This window comes from Chlorocebus sabaeus, chromosome 15 (genome assembly GCF_047675955.1).
Source record: "Chlorocebus sabaeus isolate Y175 chromosome 15, mChlSab1.0.hap1, whole genome shotgun sequence".
Lineage (NCBI taxonomy): Eukaryota > Metazoa > Chordata > Mammalia > Primates > Cercopithecidae > Chlorocebus > Chlorocebus sabaeus.
The window spans coordinates 85,468,532-85,491,166 of NC_132918.1; the positions used below are offsets into that span (position 1 = coordinate 85,468,532).

The window sequence follows — 22,635 nt, forward strand, 5'->3', positions numbered from 1 at the left end:
GGGCTGCTTGCCACAATGAGGGATCTTCTTCCATATGTCGCTTGCTTCTTTGCCTTTTTCTCTACTGGGTTTTTGATTGTGGCCACCTGGACTGACTGTTGGATGGTGAATGCTGATGACTCTCTGGAGGTAAGAAGAGAGCAACTTCTTTTCGTGACCCAGGCCAGCCCAAATTCTCGCTCAGTCCACCTGCCCTATACAACATTCAGTATCTTTACTAAGGCTAATGATAGCAAAAATAGGCAACATGGACTGACTATTTGTTGAGTCTTTACATTGCCAGCTCATTTAATCCTCGTAGTTAATTTATGAGGTAGGTCTTGTTATCCCATTAAACAGATGAAGTTACTAAATAGTTCCTGTTTTTTTTTTTTTTTCATAAGGATAAATTTGCAGAAGGGTAATTAAATGATCTCTGCTACTGAGACCTCCAGAAATTCACATCTTCCATTGCTGCATATATCAAATTGAATAACATTTCGTTACCACCCTTTTTTCTGAGATAAATTTGTTACTCTTGATGACAGCATTAAGAATAGTGTGAAAGACTTTTTAAAGGAGTATTAATAATCTAAAACATTGAGGAAGAAAATGCAAGGCATGCAAAACCTACCCAATTAACATGCAATAGGAAAAAACATTATCTTAATGATTTCCAAGTAAAAGAAAATATTTTGAGGGAGAAAAGGTCTTTCCAGTGCATCCCAATGTACAGGGGACAGGCATGGACTTAAGTCCTCCCTTAAAATGAGTTGCTCCAGGGAACTGACTACTGTGCAAAAGATGAGTGAGTGGGTTCACGTTTGAGGATTTTATTTTTCTCATTGGAGAAGCTCAGAAAGAAGAAATTTTGAAGTTCAAAAGCATTACCTGTGGCCACAGGAATCTGAGAGAGGCAGAACTGAGTAAAAAATCAAATCGGGCTTAGGAAAATACAGGTAAGAAAAAGAAACAACATTTCAAGAGCTCAGAAAAAGGAGTATATAGCAAAACAATTTGCTTTTAACTGTGCATCCTGAAGGGAACAATTTACCCTAGCAAATGCTATAATGTCACCTCTGTAAAGTTTAGCAAAGATACTTGAGTGAGTTTATATATTTTTCTTCTAATTTTTTTTTATTAAACTCTCAAATTGGAGTTCCAAATGAAAAGTAATAATCATTCTATTTTGCTGTGCATTATTTTTGCTGCTCGCTTTTTCTTGCTTTTAATTTTCCTCTGACTTCAGCATGGCATTTCAAAACGAATGGAGTTATGAATACCTCTTTAATGCTAGAAAATTACATTTCCAAAAATTGTGATAGAATTGAACTACTGTAAAGGGGGTCTGCTATAAGTGAGCCCAGTGATGCATTTTATCTGGCCATGAATATATGCAGAGAATGAAATAAATGCCCTTTGAACAGTGCTCAGGGAAAAGTACAGATAAAACGTTCTGCTGTCATTAGTTTGCCATTATCTAGACGGCCAGTGGTAGCTGATGAATAAGAAATATGGTGAACTTGAGCATAATTATAATTATGTTTTTTAAAATGCAAAAAAAAGTAAAATCCCATTTAGAGGCATTGTTAAAATATTTTCTAAAACAATTTAAAAGTCTTTCTGCTTAAGCTGACATAATTGCTAACTTCATTTGATAGGAAATAGTTTTAGAAAGGGTCAAACCTTGCTGAGAGAGAGATTGAGAGTCCTGGAATTTAAAGTGTCTTCTCTCATTTTAGTACAACCAACCAATTTGCCATCTGTCCCATAAAATAATACTTCCAGTTAAAATGAATAGAAGGAGCAGTTCAGGTTACACACCTCAAGTAAACCCTTGCTAACCTTGAAAAATAGTTAATATTTCTTAGCTTCCTTCTTATTTCCCATACTTAAAATGTATTGCTATAATATTCTCAAGAAGCCTTCACATTTAAAGGAAGAGGCCGGGCGTGGTGGGTCACATCTGTGATCCCAATACTTTAGGAGGCCGAGGCGGGCAGATCACAAGGTCAAGAGATTGAGACCATCCTGGCCAACATAGTGAAACCCCATCTCTAACAAAAATACAAAAATTAGTTGGGCATGGTGGCATGCACCTGTAGTCCCAGCTACTCAGGAGGCTGAGGCAGGAGAATCGCTTGAACTAGGGAGGAGGGGGTTGCACTGAGCTGAGATTGTGCCACTGCACTCCAGCCCAGCGACAGAGCGAGACTCCATCTAAAAAACAAAGGACAGCACTTTGGGAGGCCGAGACGGGCGGATCACGAGGTCAGGAGATCGAGACCATCCTGGCTAACCCGGTGAAACCCCGTCTCTACTAAAAAAATACAAAAAACTAGCCGGGCGAGGTGGCGGGCGCCTGTAGTCCCAGCTACTCGGGAGGCTGAGGCAGGAGAATGGCGTGAACCCGGGAGGCGGAGCTTGCAGTGAGCAGAGATCCGGCCACTGCACTCCAGCCTGGGCGACAGAGCGAGACTCCGTCTCAAAAAAAAAAAAAAAAACAAAAAACAAAGGAAAACAAGAAGAAGAACCCTGTAACAAATCTCGCCTCCTCTTTCAACAGTCTCTTTAGTTGTCAATATTTTTAAAGAGACAAAAAATCTCTTATAATAATTGCTACTTCAACAGGCCAGGATAGAAAGTTATATTATCCACAAATTTGAAGGTTCTGATACTAGCTCAATTGCTCTTCTCTTTTCTTGCCCACCATCCTCATTTATGTATTACCTTTGGTCCATATAACAACTCACTTTATGTTTTTATTTTTATTTTTTTTATAGATGGGGTCTCACGCTGTCACCCAGGCTAGAGTGTACTGGTGTGATCATATCTCACTGCAGATTCAAGCTTCTAGGCTCCAGTGATCCTCCCACCTCAGCCTCCCTAGTAGCTAGGACTACAGGTGCATGCCACTACAACTGGCTAATTTTAAAATTTTTTTGTGAGAACAAGGACTTTCTCTGTTCTTTAGGCTGGCCTCCAACTCCAGTCTCAAGTGATCCTCTTGCCTCAGCCTCCTAAAGTACTGGGATTATAGGAGTGAACCACCACAACAGCTCACTTTAATCAATTATTGGACAAAAGTCAATGAAACAAGTGTTTTGTTTTGTTTTGATTTTTTGAGGAAAAAAAAGGAATACCAATAGATAATTTAAATAAGAAGCAGTATTATACTTTTCTAGGTTTTTTTTTTTTGTTTTTTTTTTTTTTAGTATTTTTGGATGATGTTGGCATGGGAGTTAGAAGAGTTTTGTGGTTCAATTCAATATAAAAAATATATGCAATTATAAATATAAAAGGAATGATGCTACTCCTACTAGAAGAGACAAAGATAAAGCAAAAATGGCTTCTGCCTTTCAGGAGTGCACATGTAATGAGGGGAAAACAAAGATACACATGAAACTATAATAAAAAGCATAAATAAATTCATATTTTGAGAAAGAAATAAGCGAGGTGTCATTGGGGAAGAAAATACACAATGATCACTTCCTGTCAGGGACATCGAAGCAGGTCTCATGAAAGAAAAGGCATTTGAGCAAAGCCTTGAAACAATGTAAAGCATTTCAAATTGTAGAAATGGCAGCAGGGGCCTTTCAGAAAAGGGGACAAAGTGGCAAAAGTGCAAAGTGAGGAAAAGCTCAGGGCTTGTTAGAGGAGTAAAGTGAGTAACACAAAGCAGGAGGCAGAAAAAGCTCAGATATTCTTTTTGCCTACCACACTCTACCTATCTCGAATGAAGTTGTTTGTATTGGGTAAAAGTGTTAGGAAAGAAAATAGCACACAGAATTGCGATGTGCACAACCCTAAATCAGTGACTAGAGGCCCTCAGCTGCCATCCTGCTCTTGTCATTATTGATTCATTTGTGTCTCTGAGAAGACGGATGGGGAGAAGAGAATTTGGGTTTTGAGATTTTTCAAGCGTGTGTTTGCATCTTAAGCCTTATTAACTGTCTTCTATTAAGCAAGTCACATTTCTTGTCTTTGGCTCAGGTTTTTTCAGTTATATAGTTGAACTCAGTTGTTTCTAAGGTCCTTTTCAGTCTTTTTTTTTTTTTTAACATCAGGTCTCCATGACTGTCTGAAACTCCAGAGCGCTGGACACTCGCTAACGGACTGGTGGTGTCTGGTGCTTCCCCAGGCATTTCCAGTGGGAATCTAGTGGGAGTATCCTCCTTTGTTCTGTAACTTCATACACTCTCCCTTCCTTCATTCCAACTTTTTTCTCTTTCTCCTTCATTTCCTCGTTCCTTTCTTCTTCTTCTTAATTTCCCCTCTCTCTTTTCCTCCCTCTTCTTACCTCCTTCTCTTTTCCTCCCTCTTCTTACCTCCTCCTCTTTTCCTCCTATATCCTTTTTCTTTCTTTCCCTTTCTCCTTCCTCTCTTTATCCCTGCATTTCTCTCTCTTTTCTTTCTACCTTTTGTCATTTCACAAATAATCTTTGACAGCTTCTGTATACGTGGAGCCATAGTGGGTACAGGATTATGAAGTAGGATGAGAGCTGGAGCCTCTCGAGGCTGCTCCCAGGGTAGTCAGTGGGACAAACAGGTGAACCAACAGTTATAGCATGATGTAGCAGATACTATGATAATGAAAACCCTAAGCGGGTGGCTCACTTGGTCTTGGATAACCAGTGAAAGCTACCCAAAAGAAGAGATATCTAAACTAGGACTTGAAGAACAGGTGAGTGAAGCAGGAGAAGTAGAGAGTATTCCAAGCTCAGGAAATGGCGGGAACTGAGATCAAGGTACAAGAGCACTGTATGTTTGTGGTATTTCATATATTTCATCATAGTAAGAATTTCCAGTTTAGAGAAAAGAGTACAGAGGTTGGGTCCTCAGAAGTTTTGCATAGCATGTAAAATATAGATCTTATGCCATAGGCAAGGGTTTGTCACTGTAAGCAATATGTACATGTATTTTAGAAAGATTAATCATTCTGGCTATCTGTGGGGAGAGATTGGAAGGGTAAAATGAGGTGTGGGGAGAACAACTAGGAGACTTTTGTTATAGACCAGAAGGGAAACAATAGTGTTTGAACTTGAGTGGCAGCAAGCGTGAAGAAATATGAAATATGGGAGACTCTAAAAATGTCAAATTGATGAGAGTGATAATTGACTGCAAGTGGAAAAGTAGGTGATGAGGAGAGAGAGTCAAAGTTGAAATCTGCCTTTCTGATCTGGGGCAATTGGAGGGCTGGTGATGTTATTCACCAAGAGCTTACATGAATGAAAAGTAATAGCTATACAGAAATCTTCATGGAGCAATGTCCCTGAACCATCCTACTATTTTTTTCTGCTTAGCTTATTATACAATACTTACAGGTAGGAACACAATTCTTTACAGTGGAGAAGTTTACAGATTTAACTGTGTATCAGAGGGAGCTGAGATTAAATCCCACCTTACCAGGCAGTGGCTATACGAATTTAGACAGACTCTTAAGTAGCCGTAAACCTCATTTCCTATTCAGTAATAAGAGAATAATAATACATACATCATAAATTTCTTGTGAGAATTAAATGAGCTTGTGTCTCTAAAGCATTTGCCACAGTAGCAGGCAGATATGAATCAGCCAATAAATATTAGATATATTATTGTCTATTTGCAGTTTATTGGTTTGTTTTTGTTCTGGAGAAGGAGATGACATTTTGCATAATGTTTGCTGAACAGAGAAATAGCAGATTTAAATTCTATTCCTATTTTTGGTATTGCTTCTCTTGGAGAAATTTTGTTTACTTCTCTAAAGCTGTCGTTTGGTTTTTTTTTTTTTTTTTTTTTTTTTTTTTTTTTTGAGTCTCTTTCTGTCGCCCAGGCTGGAGTGCAGTGGCATGATCTCAGCTCGCTGAAGCCTCCACCACCTGAATTCAAGTGATTCTCCTGCCTCAGCCTCCCTAGTAGCCGGGACTACAAGTGCCACTATGCCCGGCTAATTTTTTTGTATTTTTTCTTTCACCATAGAGTTTCACCATGTTGGCCAGGCTGGTCTCGAACTCCTGACCTCAGGTGATCCGCCTGCCTCGGCCTCCCAAAGTGCTGGGATTACAAGTGTGAGCCACCGCACCCGGCCGCCCATTTTTATATTTACATCTATTTCCTTTTTGTCTGACCAGGGAAATAAGACAGACAATAAGTGAAATAGTGAAGGTTATTTATCAAATACTCACATTTGACAAAAAAAAAAATTATGAAATAATAACATTGTTAATATGTTAACTACAAGATATGTAATTCTTAATTATTTACACTGAAATAGTTTCCTCACACAGCAGTTACTGATCTCTCAGTTATAAAAAGGAAAAAGTGTTTTCACAAGATTTCATTTTCAGCCCATCTTTGTTAATTATTTATTGAGAATCTGCTATATACTGAGCACTAGTATAATTAAAATTTTATTACCTCAAAACAAAGTTGCTCACATTAATATTTATTTTATCTCTATAATCAGATTATCTTCTGGGATTTCTATTTGCATAATAATATTACAATTCTTTTAAACATAAAGTAAATGATAAAATTATATCCAGCTTGCCCTTTGATTATATACTTGTTTTAACTTTCCAATTGATTTCAAACTCTTTCAGCAGATGTTTGAGGCAACAAATATTCTCATATTCATCTCATGATTTCCTAAGCACCTAGCACTGATGTACATTAATGTGAACTCATGATGCGTTTGCTCACATGAGTTGATAGAGCACCCAGGAACATACTTATCCTACTTGTTGAAAGAATGAATACATTAATAATAAAATATGAGGTGATTATTGAAAATCTCACATTGAACCTCAAGTAAGAAGTATGTCTGTAATGAAATGACTACTTTTTTAAAAAGCAGGATTTTATATCTTGCTATAATTTAAATATTTTCAGGATATGTATTTGGCTCATTTTTAAAAATAAAATTGGAATAAAAATCTGATTCTTGGGATATCTAATAAGGCTGATGAAGAGTATATTCTGGGCTAGAGAATGTGGCTTTTTGCTTGGTGCTTTGAAGAGAGAAATAAAAAAAGAGAGAGAAAAAAGAAATTGATAATTTGTAGTAATTCATTCAACATAAATTGTGATCCTTATCACTGGGCAATAATCATTGCAAAGTTGTAATGCCATACTTTTAAAAGGAAAACATTTTAATGTATGTAAACATTTAAAAATGTTAAAATGAAAATATTTAGAAAGTTTTGATGCATAACTTAGGTGATATACCTGTGAAGAACACAAAATTTTACTTTTCTACTCAGTTGGCATTATCCCATTTCTTATGATCTATACCTTTAGCCAGTGCTCCACAAATAACCAGAGCTAAAACAAATTTTAGCAAATAAAGTCATGTTTTTCTTTCATATCTTATAAATATAGGATATAAAGTAAAAAGAAAAGGCAACATTGATTATGATTATTTTAGTCTTGCTCCCTCATCTTTATTAAGGCCTGTAGTGACTCTATTTAGGCCCTGGGATAGTAAAAAATATAAAATAAAATGTAAAAGTAAAATGTTCAGAATCTTAATTGAAAAATTCAAATGCATTTTATGTTAAAATTGAAAATGTTTCCAGTTTTAGTGGTCAAACATTATTTACTACATTATTATTAAAACTTTTGCATCTTAATAAATATAAGTAAGTACTAAGTAGGTATCTAAGTAGGAAAGTTACATCTTCAGTGTTAAAATATATTAGCACATGGATGGCAAAGTGGTGTGAAAATTATAAATTCTTATAATTTGTATATGTAAGGTGGTTTTTTAAAATTATATATCTTAGTAGCTTATTTTACTTTTAGTTGTCTGTGCATTTATAATTGTAATGAATATTGACAAAGAAAAATCTTGTTTGATAGTGGTTAACAACAATAAACATTTACAAAATCTACTCTGTATATTTACTGTCTCTCTCTGCAGATAGATAGATAGATAGATAGATAGATAGATAGATAGATAGATAGATAGATACACACGGAGACATGATTTCCTATGTTACTAGAGAAGAGATAAATACTGAACATTGTTCAATGTCTCTAATTCTCAAGTATTTCTGAGTGTTTCTAATTCTCAAAAGATATATAAAAAGATAAGGCAGGCAAAATTATTGCTGCTTATATTTCAAGACTGATAAAAAAGAGAAACTGGGAAAGACTAGGATAGAGAAGTCTTAATGGGAAACTGCTACAGAGTCCAGAATAAGAAATCCCAGGATTAAGGAACTAATTTATGCCACTATAACTCAACCGGGAAGAGTCGTCATCTCTATGGTTTCCTGACACTTTTAAGTGACATTACTCATATTTAGTGCTGTAGTAAACACTTTCCAGAGCCAGTTGAGTAAACAAGGTCCAGAATGACACCAAATCAATGTAAGCTCTTCAGTCTAAATCATAATTCTTCAGCTTCTGGATTTAGCTGTTTTTGTTTATGTAGTCAAGTAGAAATTGCATATGTTAAGTATCAACTGTACATATAATAACCATTTTCTATTCAAACTTCCAATGAGAGTTAATATGAATTGATTGAAAAATTGAGATTTTCTTATCCTCAATAAATATTTATTTAAGCACCTATTATGTACCAAGAGTAAGAGACTGTATACTCCTTGAAGCCAGCTGCCATGTTTGTCTTTATCTTCACTGTATCTCCAGCATTAATATAGTCAGCATGTTGACTAGTAAATAACAGGCGTCTAATAAATATAGTTTGAAGAATGACAGATGGCCTATAATTGCACATACAAAAGATAATGCAATGTTTTAAATGCTATAATCATATGGAAAACTTCCTGTCAGATTTCAGGGTAGAAAATGATAAATGCCAGCTAGGGAAACTTGGGTGGTGGGTAGGCTAGTGAAAACACAGAAGTCTTTAAAATGAGGCTTAAATAATAAGTAGAAGTTTGACAGGTTTAGAGCAAGGGGAGTTATTCTCATTAGCATAATTAGTATATACCAGGAGGAGAAAACTCCAATGCCTTAAGGAACCAAGTAGCCAGCATTCATGAGAGAGGCAGGTTGGGCAGGATCTGTGGGGAACGTGGTGAGCCCAAGCTCCATCTAAATGGGAGCAGCCACTCCTTTCTTGCTAGTTGTTGCTTCGTGAGACTGGTGAGTTCAGGTACCCAGACAGACCAAGTTTCTAATGGAATCATGAAATCTGAACTGTTCTGTAAAATCTCTATACTTTATTGGCAACTAATTAAGAGATTTGTTTGCTTTCCTCATGCTTGTGACTTCTACTTTATTGTCATACCTTAAATAAACCTACTTCTCTCCATTTAGGAGATAACCCACGCTTCACTTTTGGGAACAATAGATATTCATTGAAATAATATACAAATTAGCATTGTTTTAATGTTATTTATTAATATATAAGTTGCATATTAGAAGGATAAATTTTAAATTTAGACAACTCTATTTCAGACAACTCTGTCAGATTAAAAGTTATTACTTAACATTTGTATTTTTTACCCTTTAAGAAAGGTTAAGTATAATATTTTAAACATCAGTCTGCTTTTTAAGAACCCTGTCTTAAAATTTTCAAGAACTTAGATTTGCTTGCTTTTTAGTTTCTAATAAGCCATTTTACAACAGAGGAATAAGTAAATGAAGACTATAAATGATACCAGAGAGCATTCCTAAATATAATAAAAAACATGATAATTTTTAACCTTGTCTTTTGTACACAAAGGCACCTTTAAGGGTGTCTCCCGTAAGTGCTATATTAACACAGAAGTTTAGTTAATTACAGCCACTATTCTCACGTACCTTAACTGAGTGTGAATACCAAGCCACCTAATAGTGTGCCCCTGAGCATTAATACCTAATGAAATTGGAGTCCTTGTTTTCTCTAATGAGCTCATTGCTTTTCTAAATATGGTCATTGCAGGTAAATGATCAATAGCCTTGAAACTGATACCACTACTGAATTATTCTGGCAAGACAGAAATACTCTTATTAATGTAAAATAAGAATTTTTGAATATGCATTTCAGATCACTTTCTAAATAATGTCACATGTAACAGGAATGACCATAGTAGGCTAGTTTGTTTCAGTGGCTGGCTTAGTAAGAAATTGTGGACAGTCGCTGTCTGATTTACAGCACCGTGGCTTCAAACTCGTATTTACCTAGCTTGAGCTAAAGTGAACTAGATGCAGTGTGTTCCTGTTAATTAAGAGACTGAGGGGTAGTCAGCTTTGAGAAAGTTTTCTGTTCCGTTTTCTGTTATGATATAGCAGTTCTGTACAAGCCGTCTCCAATACACTAGTTTCCTACAGCTGCCATAACAAATGACCATAAACTCGGTGGCCTAACAAAAGATAACTTTATTCTCTCACAGTTCTGGAGGCTGGAAGCTTACAATCAAGAAGTTGGCAAGGCTGTGCTGCCCCTGAAAGTTCTGGAAGAATCCGTTCTTAGCCTCTTCCAGCTTCTAGTGGCTGTAGGCATCCTTGACTTGTGGCTGTATCCCTCCAATCTCTGCCTCAGCAGTCACATTGCATCCTTCTTTTCTGTCTGTTTCTCTCCTGCCGTGTGTCTCTTCTAATGAAACTTGTCAGCCCACCTGGATAACCCAATATGATCTCAAGGTCCTCAGTTACATTTTTAAAGATCCTTTTTCCAAATAAGGTCATATACTGGTGGTAAGAATGTGGACATATCTTTCTGAGGGCCACCCTCTTTCTCCACCTTCACTGTGGTTAGTTAGTAAAGCCTAACACAGCAACTACTCAAGTCATTATGATGTTTAAGCACGTTACTACCACTATTTTTATGTATCGAGCATATTATTTATATTGTGTATATATTTGTAATTTTTAATTCGTATAACCATCCTATATACAGATAAGGAGATTGAGGGACAAAAAAGGTAAGATCTTCCTCAAGGTTACAGCATACATAGTAAGAGTGTCAATCTATATTTAATATTTAATGCATATGTAAATTTAATTTCTATGTAATGCACATATACATTTAGATGTTCACATTATTTAGAAATTTATGTGTTGAATTTAACAAGATAGCTGTTTATCATTAGATTTTTTGGTCTCTGTGTTACACAGGGTCAGATAATCCTTCAGAAAGTCCATGACATTGTTTCCAACTTAAACCTAAAGAAGAACATGCCAAGGTGAAGTTTGCAGAATAACAGCCTTGGGATGAGATTCAAGTTAGGGCTTACTTCACCCAAAGCTATCACCAATACCCAATTCTGGATTACTTTATCTTAAAATGGATTTGGAATTCTTTTTAAAAACTTGTTTTTAGGCTAGGCATGATGGCTCACGCTTGTAATCCCAGCACTTTGGGAGGCCGAGGTGGGCGGATCACCTGAGGTCAGGAGTTCGAGACCAGCCTGACCAACATGGAGAAACCCCGTCTCTACTAAAAATACTAAAAAAAAAAAAAGCCTGGCGTGGTGGCCCATGCCTGTTATCCCAGCTACGCGGGAGGCTGAGGCAGGAGAATCACTTGAACCTGGAAGGTGGAGGTTGCGGTGAGCTGAGATCGCGCCATTGCACTCCAGCCCGGGGAACAAGAGCAAGATTCTGCCTCAAAAATAAAAAAGTTTTTAAACACTTTTAACTGTTTAAACAATTTTTTTTTTTTTTAGCACATATGCATCTTTTTAATGGGGTACATAGTAACGTTTTGATATACATAATGTGTAGTGATCAGATTAGGGTAATTAGCATAGCCATCATCTCAAACATTTATTTTTTTTTTTTGTTGGAAACATTAAATATCCTTTTTCTACCTATTTGAAATTATACCATTATTAACAAGAGCCATCCTAGAGTGCGGTCCACACCTCTCAGGCCACACACCAGTACCAGTCCGTGGCCTCTTAGGAACTGGGCTGCGCAGCAGGAGGTGAGCAGTCGGCAAGAGAGTATTACCACCTAAGCTCCACCTTCTGTCAGATCAGCGGCGGTATTCGATTCTCACAGGAGTGCAAACCCTGTTGTGAACTGCACGTGCCAGGGATCTAGGTTGCATACTCCCTATGAGCACCTAATGCCTGATGATCTGAACTGGAACAGTTTCATCCCAAACCATCCCCAACCCTCTAGCCACTGGTTCCATGGAAAAATTGCCTGCATGAAACCGGTCCCTGGTGCCAAAAGGGTTGAGGACCACTGGTATAGTACACTAGAATTTATTCCTTTTATCTAGCTGCAATTTTGTATCTCTTAGCAAATCTCTCCTTATTCCCTGACCCCTACCCTTCCCAGCCTTCAGCATCCTCTGTCTTGCTTTTTACCGCGTGTTTTTGTTTGTTGTTGTTGTTGTTGTTGTTGTTGAGACGGAGTCTCGCTCTGTCACCCAGGCTGGAGTGCAGTGGCGCGATCTCGGCTCACTGCAACCTCCGACTCCCTGGTTCAAGCGATGCTCCTGCCTCAGCCTCCCGAGTGGCTGGGACTACAGGCACGCACCACCACGCCCAGCTAATTTTTGTATTTTTAGTAAAGACGTGTTTCATCGTGTTAGCCAGGATGATCCCGATCTCCTGACCTCGTGATCCGCCCGCCTCAGCCTCCCGAAGTGCTGGGATGACAGGCTTGAGCCACCGCGCCCGGCCGAGATCCACTTTTTATAGCTTCCACATATGAATAAAAATACGCAATGTTTAATTTTCTATTCCTGGCTTATTTCATTTAACATTATGTCCTTCAGTTCCATCCATGCTGACTTGAATAAAAGAATTTCATATTTTTAAATTGCTAAATAGTATTCCATTGTGTATATATACCACATCGTATTTATCCATTCCTCTGTTGTTGGGTATCTAGGCTGATTCCATATCTTGGCTATTGTGAATAGTGCCACAAAGAGCATGGAGGTTCGGATATACTGATTTCCTTTCCTGTGAATAAATGCCCAATAGTGAGATGTGTTGGATCATAAAGAATGGCTTTTAAATACACTGCAAAGCTTAGGAGCACACCCACGCACTGCTGTGTTTGAGCCCTATCTCCTCCACTAACTCTGCTTTCGTGGGGTTATCACTTAACTTTCATGTGCCCCAATTTCCTCATTTGTAAAATGGATGATAAATAATATCTCTTGAGGTCCCTTAAGAAATAAGAAAAATAATCATATGCTAAATAGTAACTGCTTCATGATATACACTCTGTATCGAATAATTATCACCAATGTTAAGTATTTTACATATCAAGTAGTATTAGAGGTACAACATTCAGAATCACAATGAAGTTGCAAGCAGTAGAATTTTATTTGGCACATAACATGCTTCAAAAAACAGCATGGGGCAGAGAGTTTCATAGTGCATGTATTCCTGAATATTATTTTATTTTCAAAAGTAAAGTGTTTTTATGTTTTTTTCCTCCCACAGCAATTTAACCCCCTTCCTTTACATTCCTCTTCTCACCCTGCTCTGTTATTTTATTCTTTCTTGGGGGAAAGAATTAAGTTTTTGTTTTCCAAGATAACTCATAAACTACTAAACTATCCGCAGATACACAAGGTAATTTGAATCCGTAACCAAGTCAGAGGAAACAGTTGTGTTAGCTCTGTTCCATATGCGTGAGCTCTATCATGCACACCTGAAACTATTTTCTGTGGCATGTTTACGATTCTAAGAAATCTACTGTGACTTACGGTTTGTGGATAAAGTGTGAGAAGGTTCAGGGCACTGGTACCTTTTAGCTCTAAGTGGATGCTTAGAGTCATCTGCACATCATTTCCAAGTAAAAATGGTTCACAGTTGTCAAGTGGTACGAAATTAATGCTCAATTTGCTTACATCCATTACATAGCTTAAGCATTTATAATATATCATTGGAGCAAGAAATAAAACTTGGGGCCTTTATATATTTTATTTATTGGCATCTTTTCATTTATTGGTTTTCTTTGCTAATTATTTTACATTTATAAACTTCATATATAAGGATAATATTTTTCTTCATGGAACTCAGTATTCATGATAAAGAAGCAATATATATTTCTAATAGACTCAAGGTGTCAACAGTTATCATCTCTTGTCGTATGGTTTTTTGTGTGTGTGTGAGTAAATGTCAGCACAGAGACATGAAATGATGTTTTTCCATAACCATAACTCAATGGTGGAAGCTGACATAGATATTTAAATATATTTAGTTCTGTTTTTATCTCTTCTGGACATGACTTATTTCTCTACCCCCACCCTACCTGAGGAAGTGGATTCATTTCCTGACCCAGAAAGGCTTCAATTGTTAGTGCTTAAGGGAAAAAATTCTAAAATGCATTGTTTGTTGTAAATGAAACTCTGATCACGCATGTAACCACTTACTTTACTATCAAACACAATAGCCAACTTCTCCCTTTGATCAAGGAGGACTGAAGTGTGCCTGCATGAGTTGTTTCACATGGTGTCTTCTCTGACATCTAGGTGAGCACAAAATGCCGAGGCCTCTGGTGGGAATGCGTCACCAATGCTTTTGATGGAATTCGCACCTGCGATGAGTACGATTCCATACTTGCGGAACATCCCTGTACGTATGACTTAGATCTCGCTGCTTGCCAGGAATGGAAAGGGACAGAAAACTGAGTTCGGGTTTCCATTTTGTGCTTTGTTTTCTATTGTACATTGTTAAGGCTTGGTCCAGTTTGAAATGGTTAGAAATTGAGCTTGTCTGGGAAATGTGAATTTAAATATATACTTTAGCACATTTTCTCTTTTCTCATATATTTGTAAATTCCTTGAGGGAAAAATAAAGGGCCAGGCATAGTGCCTCATACACAGTAGGCTTACAGTAAATGGCTTTTTAATCAAGATGAATTCTTTAGGGTGCTGTAATTTCATGATTAGACTGGATAGATTAAGTGGAAAGCATTTCAGAGACGTTTTAAGCTATGACTTAGTTCAAATAGAAAGTTTACAGTTATTTCAATTGAAGGTTTGCTAAGAAAGACAGGTGAAGATACAGTGGCAGAGGCAGAAAGAGGTAGACAGCCAGAGACAAAGATGTAGACTGTGGGGATCAGTGTAAGAAAAAACCAACACATGTAACACACTGTTACAGGCAATATTAAAGCTGGCTCCCTTAGCTTCCCTACTTTTAGCTTTAAGTTATAGTTAAGGCCAGATGCAGTGGCTCACACCTGTAATCCTAGCACTTTGGGAGGCCAAGGCAAGGGATCACTTGAGGTTAGGAGTTCTAAAGCAGCCTGGCCAACATGGTGAAACCCCATCCCTACTAAAAATACCAAAAAAGAAAAAAAAAGAAAAAACAATTAACTGGTCATGGTGGTAGGAGCCTGTAGTTCCAGCTACTCAGAAGGCTGAGGTAGGAGAATCACTTGGACCCGGAAGGCAGTGGTTGCAGTGAGCTACGATTGCACCACTGCACTCCAGCCTGGGAGACACAGCAAGACTCCATCTCAAAAATAAAATAATAAATAAATAAACAAACAAACAAATAGTTACATGTTAGCAGAGCCCATGTTGCTATGAATAAAGAAATCTCTTAAATTTAAAAATCTTACTGTTGATTCTCTCAGTCCTCTCCATGGTGTTTATTTATTTATAAGAACATTAAACTCATCTAAGAAATACCTGTTCTGTTACAAAAGCAACGTGGTTTTAGTCTCTTTCAAAGCAAATGATGGGTGATGGCACCATAAAGCAACTTCTCTTCTCGAGATAAATAAAAAGTTAAACCCTTGGAATGTGACTTTGCCCCTGAACTGCTATTTCAGTCCAGAGGAAAGCACTTAAAAGGAGCAGTGCTCTAAAATTCTTCATCTGCTATTTAAAAGTTGGGTGCCTTGAACATTTTTTAAAACATAGTTCATAAGGCCTTTGTTTTATTTTTGTTAAAAAAGATTCTCTTAATTCCTTTTCTTTTCCCCTCTGTGTGAACCTAGTTCTACCTACAAAGAAACACTATTTGCTGAATAGAAATGAACATTTAGCCTATTCTAAAAATTCATTAAAGTGGATTTTAATTCATAAGCTGAGAAGAAAATGAAAGATTAAGTATTTCAAACTTTTAAATACTGTTATATGCATTTGTACAAGAAGAAAATATAATCACTCCTAAGCTCACTACACAGAGAAAATCACCATTTATATTTTAATATGTTCCTTTTTCATCTTTGACCTATGCCGTCACATTTTTCCCTTTTTTAACCTATTACTTTCAAATAAGACACTAAAGGCCCATTACCTTTCTTTAAAAAATTCCATCTTCTTTAAAGACAGCAGAGATGAAAATGGACTCTAGGAAAATGACATATCTATGCCCTCTTGGTTAGGATGTTACATATAAGGAAGTAGGATTTTATTTTTATTTTTTGCTATCTTTCATACAACTACAATTAGATAACTCTTTCCACTGTCCTGGATACTTAGGGTGTTTAATCCAGACAAATATGTTTGTCATGGCTCCAGTTGATACGGATAATTTGAGTCCCCACAAATCAGCATATTAACAGCATTCTGACAGTCAAATCTCACATGATTCCAGAAAAAGAAATTTCTTACTGGCCAGCATGACCTATCTGCTTTCAGGAATCCCCTCCTGGATCCAGGCTGGCCATGGGGCCCTTGGTCCACCCCATCGGCTCTTCAGAGACCCTACATGTAGGATAGGAGTTGGAGTGTTCCGAAGGGAAGAAGATCTAGGCCCATGAGAGTTTGGATGAGTTCAGACCACCCTGTCCTGATGGTATAGCTGGCCCCAGGTAGTCCCAGGTTTCCAAAGAGTACTTGGAAAATTTCAAGGGAGGCCATCCAAAGGACGAGAACCTTTTGTTTAGAGCCCTGGGTAGGAGGCCTGCTTGTATATGCTATTTAGTGATCAAGAAGATATGTTGAAATAGTGGTATTATCTAATAGGTTACATATTTTTCTCTTTCCTCAATTTTGAGAAAAATGAGTCTTAGATTTGAAACATTTAAATTTTCTGAAATAATGTTAAATTTTGAGATCTTATGAATTCTGTGTTAGAGACAAATATTCATATATATTAAGATAATTATAAATAGTATGTTTACCTATTAATGAGGTTGGGACTGATTTTATGCATTGATTTTCTCTCTCAGATGAGTCATAATTTTTTTATTTTAAGTTCAGGAATATTGTCTGCATATTTGCAAGCAACATGTTTCCAAATAAACCCTAAGGTTACCTACCATTGGGTAAAAATTATTTAAAATACAAGGAAACCCCAGATCAATATGAAAATAAAACATAATTGCTGTACTATAAAAGGAATACATTTCATTACTCTTATCCATCAGCCAGCTAGAATAGTAGTAGTTCTGATTTCAGTTGATTAACCTTCTATTTGAGATATGATTTCCGTAAGTTGAGCTCAGCATAACAATAACTCAGAGTTCTGGAGGCTTTCACAGTCGAAGATGCTTCTGCTACAGAAGATGATTGCTACTATTCCACTTTCATCTTCCTGATCTTTTCTTTCCTGGACTGTCTACCATATATTCTTATTCTTATTGTCTGTAGCTTTAAAATATGGTCATTTGACAGTGCAAGGTTGAAGGCTTAATAGGTAATATTGGCCAAGAAGAGTCATGATTTAAATAGCTGAAAGAGAAAATGATCTAATTTCCAGAAATTATCTTCTACTTAATAGCACCAACTAACTCTCCTTCTTCTAAAGATCTCCTGATGGCTTCTTCTGTCCTGAATTGACACAAAGAGGTCTTGAAATATTTTATTCTGCTTCCTGGGTCAAATTTTAACCAATTATTATTTTTAAATAAAATTTTAAACAATTATAGTGATTATTTATTTATTCAATATTTATTAAGAAATTTTTGTAGAACAGATATGCTACCCTCGATTCAGCAATTGGCTACAATATTTGTGAATGAGACATTTTCCAGGGCAGGAGGCAAAAAGGAAAACATTTCTTTAGTCCCCACTGTCTACCAGGATGCTATCTGCTAGTATACCAACAAAACTAAGTAGTAAACTGTGGTAAAACAATTAATGATGTCAATAATCTCATTTTTTTAGTTTTAAACATTAGGAGTACTCATGTTTAAGTTCATACGAAGTCTGACTTTTGCCAGTGGGGTGTGTTAATGTTACCTACTTGTCTGGTTTTCTTGCTATATCTCTGTGAGTTAATATAGTTCCTTCCTCTGACTCTGCTTTAACCATATGCCCTGGTCTTCCAGTGAAGCTGGTGGTAACTCGAGCGCTGATGATTACTGCAGATATTCTAGCTGGGTTTGGATTTCTCACCCTGCTCCTTGGTCTTGACTGCGTGAAATTCCTCCCTGATGAGCCGTACATTAAAGTCCGCATCTGCTTTGTTGCTGGAACCACATTACTAATAGCAGGTACTGGTCTGGCTGGACTAGCAACTGGGGTAGGGAGACTCTGCTAAGGACTTGAGGTGAAGGAGAGTATTGTGGTGAAGCTGCTTATTTTCGGATTATATGTGGCTTCCTTTTCTAGATTGAAAAACTAAAGATCACATCTACCAGTCCTGCTTACTTTAGCTTTGAAGTCAGGTAATTAGTCTTTTGTTAATATCTCAGAACAAAATATGAAGCTCTCAGGCCGGGTGTTATAGCTCATGCCTGTAATCCCACCACTTTGGGAGGCCAAGGCAAATAGATCACTTGAGGCCAGGAGTTCGAAACCAACTGGCCAACATGGTCAAACCCCATCTCCACTAAAAATACAAATCTAGGCATGGTGGTGCACGCCTGTAGTCCCACCTACTCGGAGGACTGAGGCAGGAGAATTGCTTGAACCCAGGAGGTGGAGGTTGCAGTGAGCAGAGATCGCGCCACTGCACTCCAGCCTGGGTAACAGAGCAAGACTTCATCTCAGGGGTAAAAAGAAAGAAAGAAAGAAAAAAGAAAGCTCTAAAAGTATGTTTTAGCCATTTAAAAAGTTACATAACTTCAAGTTTTAAAATAATTTATCTTGTGATTATTACTAAAGTTAAAATCCCAAAGTAAACCCCAAACTTCTACCTCCTTACTGTACCCACCTCCACCAACTCCACCAACTCTTTTTAACAATAAACTAACAATTGTGCCAAGTCCTATGTTGTCCCATGTGCTAACCCATTTGTTCATAAATGTAACAATAAACAGATCATATTGTTACCCCACTTATGACACAGCTAAAGAATTGAAGTTCTGAAGACTACCCAAGCATATTTATTAGTCACGCTTGACTAATAAACAACACATCAAAAAGCACTTTAAATAGTATTTATTAGGGAAACAGCAAAATCATACTTTATTCAGGTCTGTCTTCAACTTCAAAGCTTAGTCCTCTTCTTTTTTTTTAGACAGAGTTTCACTCTAGTTGCCCAGGCTGGAGGGCAATGGCACAATCATGGCTCACTGCAACCTCCGCCTCCCAGGTTCAAGCGATTCTCCTGCCTCAGCCTCCCTAGTAGCTGGAATTATAGGCATGTGCCACCATGCCTGGACAATTTTGTATTTTTAGTAGAGATAGGGTTTCTCCATGTTGGTCAGGCTGGTCTCGAACTCCCGACCTCAGGTGATCCATCCACCTCGGCCTCCCAAAGTGCTGGGATTACAGGCGTGAGCCACCGCGCCCAGCCAGTCCTCTTCTTTTACAACATAGTGTCTTTCTTGTCTGTTAGCAGGAAAAATCTTCTCTGCTAACAAAGCGAATATAAGTGGGAGCCTGACCGGGCAGTGTGGGGTAGTAAATCGATACGGAGTTTGGAACTAAAAACACTTGGAGATATGTATGTGTGGTATCTTCACCCATGTCTCTGTTTCCTAATCTGCAAAGGAGCATGAAGCTAAGGTAGTAACATGTACCCTGAATTGCTATGTGAAGATGCAATGTGGGCACAGCAAACTCTTAGCTGACTGCCTAACCCTTTATATGCTTAAAACTTGGGCCTCCCTGATTTTTGACACAGAAATGTTAAGTCAACATCCTAATAATCCTCAGATTGTATTATAAAAAGTTACAAAAATTTAGAATTCTTCCCTTCTGTAAGTCATTTATTTCAATATCCCACTTACTGACAGCATTGAACTTTTTAATATACAATGTATTTCATTTAAGATTTAAATATTATTTAATTATTTACAGCTATGCAATTTTGTTCCAGAATATTTTTGAGGTATCATCAGTAAATAACCCATCTTATGCAAAACAACAAAACAAGTAACTTTTAAAAAATAAGTCATTGAAGAAAATCCTGATAGGAATGACTGAAGAAATAACTAAATTGAAAGACAAAGCATGTCCTAAGCTTTGGAAACATTATTTAGAATTAGTGTGCTATAAAATTTATTTTTTAAAGTCTATACTCTCTTTTGAAGTTTTAGAAAAAGAATTTCTACCTGAAAACTGCAGACGATGGTATTATAGAAACGCTATTGCAATATATACTGCATTTTCTAAAGGTTATGTGTTTATTATCTGTCTTTTTTTTTTTTTTTTTTGAGACGGAGTGTCACTCTGTCACCCAGGCTGGAGTGCAGTGGCGTGATCTCGGCTCACTACAAGCTCCGCCTCCCGAGTTCACGCCATTCTTCTGCCTCAGCCTCCCGAGTAGCTGGGACTACAGGCGCCCGCCACCTTGCCCGGCTACTTTTTGTATTTATAGTAGACACGGGGTTTCACTCTGTTGGCCAGGATGGTCTCTATTTCTTGTCCTCATGATCCACCCGCCTCGGCCTCCCAAAGTGCTAGGATTACAGGCGTAAGCCACCGCGCCCGGCCTATCTGATCTTTCTTAAAGTTCTTACGTTAAACAATTAAGAGAAGAATACAGTTAAATAGTGATTTAAATAGATATCACAGACTCTCTAGGGGAAAAAAAATGTAAAATTTTTTGGAGACTACATATTTTATTTTTTAGATTTGGGAAAAACAAATATTTATTTCATTAGACAGTAAAACAACTCTGGAAAGTAATCTGAAGAGATTCTTTGTGAAGACATGCATCTGATTTAGCACAGAGTAGCAGAACTTTGAAATGAAGGAAAAGCAGGATCCAGTTATTTGGGTATTGGTGGGCAAGATCTTGATCTTAACACTAATGTTGATATAGCTTCAGGATATCAGTATAAGCACACATTTAGAAGTAAATAACTGAAAATCCAACTCAAGCAGACTTAGACAATCTATAAATTACTGATTTCTTCTAATTGCCTTCTGCTAGACATTGAGCGTGTGGGACTACATATTTCAAAAACACTCTTTTAATACAGTGTTTTGTCCTCCAGCTCACCACATTTCTTTATTGCATCCAGGCTTCGACATGCAATTTATACCTTTAAAATACCAGGACTCTAGTGGCGTCATTTCAAACCAGTTAATTGTTAGAGAGGCTAATCTGTGGAGATGTATTCAAAGGGAATAACATTTCTTGATCCATTCTTATATGGTGTGGGGGTATTAGATAAAGGTTTATTTGAAAATAAAAACAATTTTTACTTCAATTATTTGTTTTTGACTTAAAGACACTGAAATCAGTGACTTTAAAAACAGTTTTCACGTGGGTGCTGATTACGTAGCTGGCATAGCTTCAAAAGTGGGTAGAGGGAGCATTAAATACTCAATGGTATTTACTGACAATTAAAAAATCAGTATGGAATGAACATATGCTCTATGTTGTTTTTGTTAGACTATATTCTTTTTCTGTTTTGTTTGGTTTTGTTTCTAATATTTTCATTTATACAATACTAACATGGCATTGGAAAGACAGGAAAATCAAAGAAAACCATAACGACGAATTTCCGTTTACACAAACCGATGAGCACTGCGTTATTTCGTTTTTGTATTTTCTTTATGTATAAACTGAGATTAAATTTTAAAAAGATACAAGATGGAAAGCAAAAGGAAGAGACAGAAGAAGTGTCCAAACTTTGGTTCGCCCATGAATCCCTGTTTCTGTTTTTACCTCTCTGAATGATGCCAGCCATTTTGGGTAGTAAACAGGTATTTTGGGATTTAAATTCAGAAAATGTCCCCTATTATTTGTAGCATCCTCCCTTTCTTTCAGGCACCCCAGGAATCATTGGCTCTGTGTGGTATGCTGTTGATGTCTATGTGGAACGTTCTACTCTGATTTTGCACAATATATTTCTTGGTATCCAATATAAATTTGGTTGGTCCTGTTGGCTAGGAATGGCTGGGTCTCTGGGTTGCTTTTTGGCTGGAGCCGTTCTCACCTGCTGCTTATACCTTTTTAAAGGTAAGAATAAAATAAAATAGCAAACTTCCTTGCCTCCACTATCATTTTTCGCAATCCAGTGGAAACACATTTCACAAGAAAAAAAAAATGCTATTTATTTGAATTCCTACGTATTACCTTAAAAATTCCAATTGTTCAAGGACAACTGAATTGTAATACTCAAACTTTATTACCCAGTTAGTGCTATATTAATTGAAAAATGTATGTTTTACCCAGTTAGTGCTATATTAATTGAAAAATATATTACCCAGTTAGTGTTATATTAATTGAAAAATAAAATCCACAACTACAAGCATGTCCAATATTCAAATGTCTAATAGTTATCTTATGTATTATGATTATACATATATACATATATACACATATATACACGTATATGCATATATGTATACATATTACAATTATACTTATATACATATATGTATACATATTACAATTATACTTATACACATATATGTATATATGTATACATATTGCAATTATATACATA

The 22,635-nt window shown here is 36.9% G+C and overlaps 1 protein-coding gene across 2 annotated transcripts in view; it reads left to right on the plus strand.

Annotated features, from left to right (window-relative positions):
- The window catches only part of CLDN16 (claudin 16), an 89,316-nt gene that overhangs the window by 63,520 nt on the left and 3,161 nt on the right, over nt 1-22,635 (plus strand). For both annotated transcript variants that reach the window (XM_008009515.3, XM_008009517.3), the window contains 3 exons: nt 14,357-14,459; nt 18,115-18,279; nt 21,954-22,145. In XM_008009515.3, coding sequence (XP_008007706.1) covers nt 14,357-14,459; nt 18,115-18,279; nt 21,954-22,145 — 460 coding nt within the window. The remainder of the gene's footprint in view (nt 1-14,356; nt 14,460-18,114; nt 18,280-21,953; nt 22,146-22,635) is intronic.